Source organism: Acanthopagrus latus, chromosome 21, assembly GCF_904848185.1.
Source record: "Acanthopagrus latus isolate v.2019 chromosome 21, fAcaLat1.1, whole genome shotgun sequence".
Taxonomy (NCBI): domain Eukaryota; kingdom Metazoa; phylum Chordata; class Actinopteri; order Spariformes; family Sparidae; genus Acanthopagrus; species Acanthopagrus latus.
The window spans coordinates 14150847-14163010 of NC_051059.1; the positions used below are offsets into that span (position 1 = coordinate 14150847).

The 12164-nt window shown below is 40.4% G+C and overlaps 1 protein-coding gene across 1 annotated transcript in view; it reads left to right on the plus strand.

Moving 5' to 3' along the window:
• insra (insulin receptor a) overlaps positions 1-9364 on the plus strand; it is a 52261-nt gene extending 42897 nt beyond the window's left edge. The window contains exons 11-21 of the mRNA XM_037083248.1: positions 232-518; positions 1675-1814; positions 2414-2573; positions 3394-3493; positions 3586-3653; positions 4327-4556; positions 4844-4954; positions 6271-6430; positions 6927-7056; positions 7507-7641; positions 7812-9364. Of these exons, the coding sequence (XP_036939143.1) occupies positions 232-518; positions 1675-1814; positions 2414-2573; positions 3394-3493; positions 3586-3653; positions 4327-4556; positions 4844-4954; positions 6271-6430; positions 6927-7056; positions 7507-7641; positions 7812-8169 (1879 nt within the window). The 3' untranslated portion in view covers positions 8170-9364. The remainder of the gene's footprint in view (positions 1-231; positions 519-1674; positions 1815-2413; positions 2574-3393; positions 3494-3585; positions 3654-4326; positions 4557-4843; positions 4955-6270; positions 6431-6926; positions 7057-7506; positions 7642-7811) is intronic.
• Positions 9365-12164: the final 2800 nt, after the last annotated feature.

Below are 12164 nucleotides of genomic sequence, written 5' to 3' on the forward strand. Positions count from 1 at the left end.
CAACAGCGTTGTCTTATCAAGAATGAAATGTTAGACTGGGTTAAGTTGGACTAAAACAGCAATTTAAATCATGCACCATCAGATAGTCTTACATTTTGCCCAGTTATGTGTCTTTTTTAAATGTTTCTGGAGTACTCAACTTAATTTCAAGCCCATCCACTCAACAGTTGCGAGAACAGACAGAAACACACAAGAACATAAACTTTATCACTTCAAACTTTCCTTTTCTAGACGCTCGAGGCAGCGACGCTCTGTGATGTTCATCGCCAACCGAACGCACCCCTTCCTCACCACTGCCCCGAGCCCGCCGCAGGGCACAGACGTCCCAGTGGACGAGGACGGGGAGACCTTTGAAAGCACAAAGACTGTGGTCACTGTCCACGCCAAGGAATCCACCGTCATCTCCAACCTGCGCCACTTCACCAGCTACCAGATCGAGGTCCATGCCTGCAACCATCCGACTGACCCCGCCCGCTGCAGCATGGCGGCGTATGTCAGCGCCCGCACAATGCCTGAAGGTGAGGAGGCCAGATATGTCTTTTTATAAGTATTAATCAAGAGTGGAGGAGTCTCGCTCTCTGTAATAAAATCACATCAAAACCTGGTAACCACTGACACAGCTCAACCACTGACAGTTATGTAGAAATGCTGGGTTTGTTTTACAAGCAGCGTCCTTTGTTTGTTTGGTTGTTTTGTTTTAACACAGCGTTCCAGCTGAGTTCAAATTTCCCAAAGCCAGACCTCAAAGTGTTCCAGGTGCACAATGCCAAACAAAGACTTAGCTCACTGTAACAAAATAAGGTCTCTTTGGCCAGTGTTTACACAGTTGAACCCTCAGCAGTGAATCCTCTTGAATATAAAAATGAAATAGAGACGGAAAAAACGACACGAGATAACAGACGGTTAAACACTTTTACTAGCTTCATACAGATACTGCCTTCTACAAATATGGTATCTTCAAATGGTGTTCCATTGTACTTTTTCTACTATAAGGTTGGATGTTTTTTAGTTCTGAGGCGTCTGGATGCAGTGACTGTGCTATACAGTTGACCAACATGAAAACACATATGACACAGCACAGGACTTGAAGGACACCAGACTCGAACATATCAAGAGAAAAGAAAAAAGGGCACAGCAACACAACAGGAAGAATGCGGAAAGAAAAAAATAGACAAAACAAATTGCATCAATAAGTGAAACAAGTAATAATAAACACAATATATGTATATAAATAAATAAACAATAGAAGAGAAGAGTGAGCTATAGGATCTGGTAAACTAATTTCTCTTTAGCTCCACACACTTTCAAACTTCTTGAAATTGTTGAGCCCCAGTTGTATCAGACTCTGTGCTGCTCCCTCTGAAGCTGTAACACACACCCCAAAACCTTTAAACAGATTTTAATGTTTAAAATTAATGAATATCCTCTGTAACTCCCCAACTGTCATTCTTATTGCAAATGTGTTCGTGTCCTGCACTGTTTCAAAAAGAATTGCACCATATAATGGCAATGTCATGGGACTTTGAATGATAACGTCTGTTGATTTTTGGCATTTTTGTATCATTTGACAGAGGTCAGTGTAAAAACTAGGACACCTCTTGATCTTTATGTTCTATTTACTCAAAACAATCGTGTTTTAATACCAGTGAAACATCATGACTTTGTTTCCTGCAGATAAAGCTGATGACATCGTGGGTCCCATCATTTACGAGGTGAGCGAAACTACAGTGCACATCACGTGGCAGGAACCAGTGACTCCTAATGGTATGATCATCCTGTACGAGGTCAACTACAAGAGACTGGGAGACACAGAGGTAAAGAAACACATCTGCACACACAGCTGTCATGCCTTTATTGCTTTAGTGTATGATTTGAGCCGCTCGGTCACCGAGTGCACTGGGAGTTCACTACAGCACGTACATACAGACTTATTCAGAAAGCACTTTTTATAATCCCCTTGCTCATTAAACATAATGGCTCAGGCTGCTGATGAAAGACTATTTAACTAGATCAAATTAAATGTATTCATCTTAAAACAAGCCATGCAGCACGGACAAATACGAGAAGCAGTACTTATTAACTGACTCTTACGTTGAAATTCGGTCCTGTGGGTTCACTAATGACATTTGGTTGATAAACCTAATGGAGAGATAATTTCAGCGTCACACCATGTTTTAGTCACTATGGAGACGGATCTACAAAACATCTGCTGACTATTATTTGCTGTGGAAAACAATAAAAAATAACTCCGATGTTTCCGCAGTGGAACCATAAAAATGTGATACAGTGGGAGAGGAAACAGTGTATCCTATAGATGAGTCATTATTTTAAACTTGGAGATTATGAAGCAGCTGTTTGTCATACGACAGTGTTTGTTGTCCCCTGCCTGAACCTCAGTGTCATTCTTCTGCAGGAGCTGCACTACTGCGTGTCAAGGAACATGTACAAAGTGACCCGTGGCTGCAAGTTGAAAGTGATGCATCCTGGGAACTACACAGTGAGGATCCGGGCCACCTCGCTGGCTGGCAACGGATCCTGGACCGAGCCCACATACTTCTACGTCCAGGACCCAAGTAAGTCCGTCTACCATGAAGGCAAACAGAGTCTAGACTGAAGCTGCGTCCCAAATGCATAAATCAGGCTGCTAATGATGTAGGCTGATCTTTACTCTATGGCCTTTCAGCCTGTGCAAAGTGTAAAGTGTAGTGACAGGAAAGACGAGGAGCAAAAGTAACTGTACTGGATTTGAGTCATTCCATCATTTGAGTGACTGCATGATGGAAGAAGTTCCGGCCATGTTTAATGTATAAACTCTCAAATTTAACCAAAGTTTTGCCCCCCTCCTGTCATTTATACATGAGTTGAGTTGAGTATCCCTGCAGCTCATACTCAAAACCTGCATAGAATCCGTAGTATGGATCTGTGACACTGTGTTGGTTTAGTAGTAAAGTAATTTGTTGAAATTTGTTAAAAATTTCATATTCTGAGAGATCTTAATGAATTACTAAAAGTTCTTGAATAGGAGTGGGGCCATTCATTGTGTGCTTTAGGGCATATGTACTTACAAGTCTGCTCTTATTTAACCTTGGACTGTAATACTAAATATCTTCTTATCTTCCATCTAATCCGATGAGCTGCCATCACAAACCTTTAAATCCCACAAGAACTGAATGTAAATCTATCTAAAGCAGAACATGAAAAACATGCAGGAGCCTTGTATGACTCATTCCTCCTCACCATAATCACAGGATCAAAAGATGCTCCGTGAAGCAGATGATGTTTACTGAGCAGCGTATTGATCCTAGCTGCGGTGTAATGAGTGGGTTTAATAAGAGCTTGTTTTTGTCCTTCACCTGAATTGTGACTCACTGTCTGAGCGGATGTTTTCAACAGGCGACCCTCTCTACATCGTAAAGATCGTCATTGGACCAGTCATCTGCTTCATCCTGCTGCTGTTTGTGTCCGTGGCCGGATTCGTCATGTTCAAGAAGAAGTGCGTCCTGTTAAATGCTGACACTTGTCTCCTCAGTATTTCATATTTGGTTTGTATCATTATTTAATGCTTTTTTTCTTTTTTCCTTTCAGTCAAACTCAAGGACCCAGTGGTCCAATCTATGCCTCTTCAAACCCAGAGTATCTCAGCGCTAATGACGGTGAGCAAACTGTTTAAACCATTTGATGGACGATAGAGAAGCTGAGGTTTGTTTTAACCTTTAACTGGATTTGCAGTTTTGATTTAAGGGATTATGGTGTTTTGCTCAAAAATGCTACCACACACGTCAGAGCTTCAGAGGCTCGAGCTATGTTTCTGATGCCAGTAGAAATTTCTGAGAGTGATGTCAGTTTATGAAAAGCCCAGTTATCTGCCCCTATTTCAATAGTATTCACTGAGCAAAGGCGTCTCTGAAACTTTATAAATTAGGACAAAATTTCCCACACACTGTTCACCTCACTTGCAATCAAGAATTAATTCTAATAACGATGTTGCGGCACAAAGACATTCATTCGGTTATCTTCATCTGATTTTGTCGGCCCATGGTTATCACCTACGCACCCGTCGATCCATCCTCTGAAACTTCATATATGACAAGCAGCTTCCTGTAACAGGTCAAGGGATCGCAAAGATATCCTATTTAGGTCAGAGCAGCAAAACTTTGCTCTCCTCTGTGTTTCCTTGTTTATTCAGTTCAAATGCTCCAAAGCAAATATACACGCCCAGAATCCCTCTAAGCTACAGCTTCATAAAACACTTACACTACAGTTTATTTGAGAATTCAAGACTTACTTTACATAAATTAAGTTGCATTCCGGGAAATGTTCCTGCAGTGTATGAGGAGGACGAGTGGGAGGTGCCCCGAGACAAGATCAACATTTTGAGGGAACTGGGTCAGGGCTCCTTCGGCATGGTCTACGAGGGCATTGCCAAGGACATCATCAAGGGAGAAGGAGACACGCGTGTAGCAGTGAAGACGGTGAATGAGTCGGCAAGCCTGAGAGAGAGAATCGAGTTCCTGAATGAGGCATCTGTCATGAAGGCCTTCAGCTGCCACCATGTGGTAAGGAGAGAGACAGATTTGTACATAAGCAGAAGTTATTGGAGTATTTTGAGTGTGAGGTAGAGTGTAAATCAACTGATGTCACTGGTATGTTTTAAATCTCAATAATGAGACAAAGTCCTGATCTAGAATAGTAAGGATCAAATGTCCCATCATGTGTTCATGCCAGACTTCTTCTACATTTAGCTGTGTGAAGGTCAGCGGTGTCACCTTGCTGTTACCAGTTGTCATAATGCCATCAGACCAGACTTTATGGAAATAAAGCCCCCTCCATATTTGTCTCTCAGGTGCGTCTGCTGGGCGTTGTGTCTAAAGGCCAGCCCACCCTGGTTGTGATGGAGCTGATGACCCATGGCGACCTGAAGAGCTTCCTGCGCTCTCTGCGACCTGATGCTGAGGTAATGAGAATCACACACTGAATATGAGTGTTTGAAGTGCTCACACTTTTAAGGTTGGTCTCAACTTTTAAGGTTGGACTGAACTTTAGGTGAACAGTTTACATGTGGAAATACTTCTGTCATGCTTCTTCTTTCCACTTCTGCATTTCATCTAGATAAATACAGTACAGTAATCCTTTGTTGCATTTTTCTTATCAGTATGCAAATTTAGGTTGGTTTCTTTTTACCTCTGTGTGGAAATTATACTTACTATGAAGGAGATAACAAGCAGAACTGTAGAACTATCAGTAGTTTGCACACATACTGTTTAACAGGGGTAGAAATCTCATAGAATTGGATTGAGATTCTGATTCTTTGAGCTATGATGTGGTTAGAAACTGATTATTGCGGCATCAAAATTGATCAGAATGAGCTTCTGTACGTTATTATTTCTCTCCTGTTGTTACTTTTAAAACATATGCTTGCATTATATTTGCTTACGCTCAACTGTCTTCGCCAATCCACAAGCAGCAGCCTGTCTTAAAATGTAAACCCACATCTCCACATCTGTTATGTTTAGCCATCCGTTTGGGCCTTAAATTTCTGATTTTTTTACTTTTCTGCATTGAGATATTATCTGTCCACGATCTGCTACTGCTCTTACTAGCAAAGGAACTACTTAATCATATTTAAAGGTGTTATATGAATACACTTTACTTTTCATGATGAACCACGGAGGTTCCTTAATTTCTATCTAAGACCACAATGAGATGTACAAATACAGAACAATTTGAATCCATTAATGTTGAAATCAATCATTTGGTTGGCACTTTAAGCAGAGTGACTTTTTGGAAAAATTCTGACTCCCTCTGCTGTTTTCTCACCGGCCAGATTGAAGTCTGAACTAAATTACATTTATGTGATATATTTATTTGAGGGACTGTGAGGACTTATATGGATCTCTGTCTCTGTGGTGTTTCAGTTACCATTGTGTGTACAGATTGTAGTGTGTTATCCTCTGAAGTGCGTAAATATACAGATGAGACATGGATTGGAAAAGGAGGATGGGTGTTGACAGAGGACTTGAGCAGTCAGCACTAAAGTCAGCTGAAAACAGTGATGTTTGGAAACGAACACCAGGCCTCCAAACCGACTGGGAAAACTGTTGTGTGAACAACTTTTGTGGATAATAAACATGATTATTTTTCCTATTGTTGTCTGAAACAACCATGTTTAAGTATGAAAACCAATGCTACATCATGAGTTGGTGACATTAAATAAAAGTGTATCTCTGTGTTAGCAGATCAGAAAGTGAAAATCTGTCTCATGTCCCACAGAACAATCCTGGGCGTCCGCCACCCACTCTGAAGGAGATGATCCAAATGGCTGCTGAGATCGCAGACGGCATGGCTTACCTTAATGCCAAGAAGTTTGTCCACAGAGACCTGGCAGCCAGGAACTGCATGGTAGCTTCAGATCTCACCGTCAAAATAGGAGGTACGTTTAAGCACATTTTGCTGCCGTCTTGTATGTAGATGTCTGATGTTAGTGATTTCCTTTGTGCTTGTTTTAAAACTTCAACATAGAAAATAAAATGATACTGTTAAATAAATAAGAAGTTCAGTTTCAGTACGGTACACTTAATTTACTCAGTGCATTATTTACTATCCCATCTTTGCAGCCCCACTATTTAGTTTAGGCATAGCCATCATAACCCATATAGTTACTCTACATTTTTAATTAATAATTACATTACAGAACTAGTACTAGATGCATTAATCAGTGAGTTAAATATTTAACACTTTCTCAAGTGCATCACAAGGATAAAACAGTATTGCAATAGATTACAACCTGAATTTTAAAAAACACAAGACAAATCATCAGGGGCCTCAAATGGCACATTGAAATTTAATAAGCCCCTTTAACATAAAGCAAACACTTTGTAACAGTTAACATCAGTTCAACTAATAAAAGGCATCTCTCTTTTCCACAGACTTTGGTATGACCAGAGACATCTATGAGACTGACTATTACAGGAAGGGAGGGAAGGGCCTGCTGCCCGTCAGGTGGATGGCTCCCGAGTCTCTGAAGGACGGAGTCTTCACTGCAAATTCAGACTGCTGGTCAGTGACGCCTCTTTGTGTGTTGGTGCTGTATATGGCATAATGAAACGTTGAGTGACAGTTATGCATTATATTTAAGAGGAGAAACTGAGGATGGAGCTGACAAGAAATTAGGGTTTATAGAGGGCATTTCATAAAACAGCACATTCAAAGTCAGCTCTAAGATTTTTTAAGATTTCGATTAAATTTATTTATTTATTTATTTTCATTTTTAGAGCAACATTGGTATATAACAAACAGTAAATGCATTACAAATATTAAAATATGGGGTCAGGACCTGTGTGTTGAGATAACCTGTTTTCATCCAGCGTTGTTTACCAGCCTCTGCCCTCAGTCGTCCTGTTCACTGCTTCAAGTGTTTACAGACAGATTTACTCTGTGGGGTGTCTAACTGGCCTGTCCTCATTCTCCCTGTGTTGCTGTTGTTGTCTTTGTCTGCCGGTTTGCCAGGTCATTTGGGGTTGTTCTGTGGGAGATCAGCACGCTGGCAGAGCAGCCGTACCAGGGCCTGTCCAACGAGCAGGTCCTCAAGTTTGTCATGGACGGAGGCTTCCTGGACAGACCAGACAACTGCGCTGACAGACTGTGAGTGCAACATTTCTCACCATTTATTGACATTTTATATGCCAACTAACTGTTCAATCAAGAAAATAATCAGCATTGAAAAGTAATCTGCAGCTTCATTCTTCTCCAACTGTGTAAACAAATTGAGTATCTTTTAACAGTGATCTCGCTCTTCCTCTCTTCTCACCCAGACACAACCTGATGCAGATGTGCTGGCAGTACAACCCCAAGATGCGTCCTGCCTTCCAGGAGATCATTGAGATGCTGCGCGAGGACCTGCACCCCACCTTCCAGGAGGTCTCCTTCTTCTACAGCGAGGAGAACAAGCCGCCCGAGAGCGAAGACTTCGACCTGGACATGGAGAACATGGAGAGCATCCCGCTGGACCCGTCGTCCTACTGCCAGAGGGAGCAGTGTTTGGACAGGGACGAGGCCTCCTCCATGGGCCTGAGGGGCAGTTACGAGGAGCACCACATCCCCTTCACACACATGAACGGGGGAAAGACCAACGGACGAATACTGGCCCTACCGCGGTCCAGCCCCTCCTAACATACTATACACATCCCCAGCAAACATGTGTGCTATAGATTTAAATATATTTTTGTTTTTCGTTGTCATTTTATATAGATCACACTTTTATCACTCTCTCATCAGGCGCCAATCAGTGCATATCTCAGGACCTTATTTTTCTCCCCAGATGCCACAAACACACTACAGCACGTCCAAGCATGGACGCCAGAAAGACACTTTTTTTGTATTTAAGGATGAACCTCCCGTGTCTCTCTTGTTCATGATTGTAGTTTATATACTGTAAATATTATTGCCAAGTTTATGCTAGACTGGGTGGAAAATGGATTCAACTGTGAAACAAACTCTTGACAAACAAGAAGGCTGCTAAACCCTCTGTCCCTTCCCAAGTCCAGACTGTGTCCCCTTTCCTCTAATTCAACACAAGGGTTCATCCCCAGGTTGCTATGTTTTGAAAAAAGTGCCCTTCTATTTTGTCTGTGGCCTACATCAGTCGTCAAGGAACTGTGTCTGAATCTTTGTGCGCACGTGGCTGACGAACTGAAAACGAAAGACTTTGGGAAGTCTTTGTCGTGGACGGAGAAAGACGGTCCATCCCCCGAACAAACTCTGATCCACTGGAGAAGCTGGTTGAAGTGGCTTACCTCCTCACACTCTGCAGTATTCCAAAATGGCACACAGGATAAACTCATGACTTTCATCGCGTTATATTTTTTAAAGTTATTTACGTGTCTTTTCTTTTTCTTTTTTTTCCCTCCTTTTTTGAGTTTTCACATCTACAGCTGAAGGATATTTAAACCATTTTTCAAAAACATGTTGGTGAACGAGTTCCTCAGATTGACCAATAGCTGCTTCTTTGGTATATTTTAGTGGGTATAGAAGATTAAAAAAATATATATAAATATATATATAAATATATTATTGATGTTTTTGTAAATAGCTGATATGTTGTCATCCTTGAGGTATTTTCTGGTCATAGAAAATGTTTTTACATGTTAGTCTCTTATGTTTATTTTTTCTAATCCAGAAAAACTAATTAGCTTCTTTCTTTTTTTTTTTTTTTTTGACTCATGATCAACTTACAGCACTTGGTCTTTTCTGCAACGCGATGCCCCAGAGAAAGAGTGTTTGGCGTCTTCAGCTTAAGATGTCTGCCCGTCATATCAAGATCAAATAAAATAGTGCTGTAAATAATGCAGCAAGGTGCATTCATGAAGAGGCTCTGGCAGTGCTTCTGTTATTTTCCATTCTCTGAATTCATGTGTTTTTCATTACAGTGGTGTGTGTCTGCAAGTTTGTACATATAAGGGGAAGATCTCAGCGTCCAGAGTGTGGACAAGTAGATTGAACTGAGATTTTTGATGCCAATACAGATGTTGATATTTGTGGAAAATCTTCCAAATCATATTGGCAGACACATTTATTTACACAACCACTTCACCACCACACAGTCTAATATGTTTGGCAGTGATCCCTCAAATCTTTTTTTGGAGAGTTTTGATAAACGTGTTTATAGTTACATATTTCACATGCAGATATCTTACAGATGACTATTAAATTCAGGATACATTTGTCTAGCGTTGCATGAATTATAATGATAAAGATCGAGAAATAAAAAACAGCATCAACACCGACCTTAAACGAGGAAGAAAAAGGCAAAAAGCAGTTTCCGATGTGCATGTTTGCATAAATCATACAGGGTGTCTGTGGGTCCTTTAAAAGGTCTTAATGTGTTAAATTACATTTTATAAATATAAGGCCTTAAAAGTGATAAAATAGTCTTACATTTGAATTTGTGATGCATTAATTGCCACATTGCCAAGATTTTATCTAGTTTGATTTATCCATCATTATTTTTGTCAAAATCAGTCGAGCTCTTCTGCATGAAAATCGTTTTTATGTCGTACGTGCACTCATATTTTGGCAAAATGTATGTTAACCTCTCACTCATACAAATACAGATATTCCTGCATAAAATCCACATTTATACTACTTGTAATTAGCTGCAGTAGTCAGGTAAGAAAAAATGATTGGTCCAAAAGTAAGTCTTAAATTTGGTTAAACTTGCTACTTGTAGACACCCAGTAAATCAGAGGCTTATTATTATTACTGATTTATGTCGGCATTACTCAGATTGCGTATTTTAAATGTTTTATGCTGTAATGATTGACTAATTTGTATTTCATTTTCATGTCATGCACACAAAGTGCCCAACCCTATAAGACATCATCAGAAAATTACAGTTGCAGCGGTCAAACATTCAGTTTCATTACAAAATTAGATTATTTTGCGGCTCGTCTTGAACAAGATGTTCTGATTTCTCTGCCAAGCTTGGCAAACAAAATCTGCCACAAAAAAAAAAAGATTCTCTTCTTAAAGTACATTTAGTAAAAACTTCCATCCCTTAAATCCTGGAAGACAGGGCAGCTACAGTAAACCAAAAAAATAAACCTCATTCTCAATCTCACCTAGCACACACAGGTCTGTCCTCTGGAGAGGCACTAAATCTGCTAGTATCTAAAGGTTGATGGTAATGTTCCTGCACGTAGGGATCTTTGTTTTATGTTTAAATTATACTAATTTATAGGAGACAATGAGTTCAGAATTTCTTTCTGCCATCGCAAATCAACAAAGCATTTTTCTTTATACATGAGGAAACAGTTTCTCCTGAATGTTATACAATAACCTGTTCTGGAGGATTTTAACTCATTAGCCCGGGGATGACCATACGAGATGTCAAAATGTAATAGATTTTCAGTGAGTCTCTCATCAGACAACCTCAAATCATTTCCAAAGCTGAAGCATTTTACATCCCTTCCTGGTGGCTTTGCTTCAGTTCAAGCTCCAGTGTTTTGGTTTATAACTGATGCTAAAGACTTATAATGCAATGACGCCACCTGCTGGACAACAAAGAAATGGAAACTACCATCTATGTGAGGACGTGCTGTACAAGGTCAACCTTTTCTACACAACATTAATAGTATTCATGGGATTTTTAGTGACAAAGCCTGGTTGGGAAAAAACAAATAAGGTTTCAAGGTAAAATGTAACATATATGATGTAAAGGCGGCGTGGACAAGGTCATCATTACGTAACCATGACCCTCTTAGCATCTCCCATTAAGCTGCATGAGCTTGTCAACAAACTTAAGTACAACACTCAACTACTCATATGTAAATGCAGAGACTTATCATAAGCTGTAATAAGTCCTCCATGTCTTATTGTCTCTGAAAAGATCCGACCAAAGTGACGGTGGACACATTTTTAGCACACTAGAGTTGCTTTCCGATGGGATATTTTGGAAGAGGTTCTCAAACCAATAACAATCTGCAGAGTATTGTTAAGACAAAAATATTAACCTTTTCCATGAGTGAAGAAACACTGTCCAAGTATTTAAATGTGTATTTTAGGGACCTTTTTGGCTTCTGAATAGATTGTTCTGAGAAACTGGTTCTCATGCGTGGAGAATGCAAGTGCGTTTCCGGGGATTTTGATTTGGGAATAGCTTTCACACCAAATTTTCTGTGCCAGCGACACAGTTTGACTTAAAATAGATTTTATTTGAGTGTGTTTGTGAGAGCCGAATTGTGTGCAGTTCTGATTGGACACACATCCAATAAACTCCTCTTTTTTTTCCATTTGGGCACTTTCACAATGCTGTGAGGTAAATATCTCAGTGGTGGGGGGAGAGGTTGTGAGCACCGGCCCGTTGACGACCGCTGTTCTAAGAGAGGAGAAGGAGTTTACTCCTGACCTCAGGGTTTCTTAAATCATGGCTGTGGTTCTGGCAGCGGCTCAGCTCGATGCATCTCTGCTGCCTTTTGATGACATTTGTCAAATAAGGACCGACCACATATGTGTTTTCAACTAACAACCCTCTGCTGCTTAACACTTGTATCTCTTGGCTCTCAGCTGCTGTTCTGGGGCTTCTCCAGCAGGTGGGTTCACCCAGTTATGGAATTACAGATGATAAAATTATCTGAGCACCTTGGTTACTTCTCATTCATGTTGGCTAA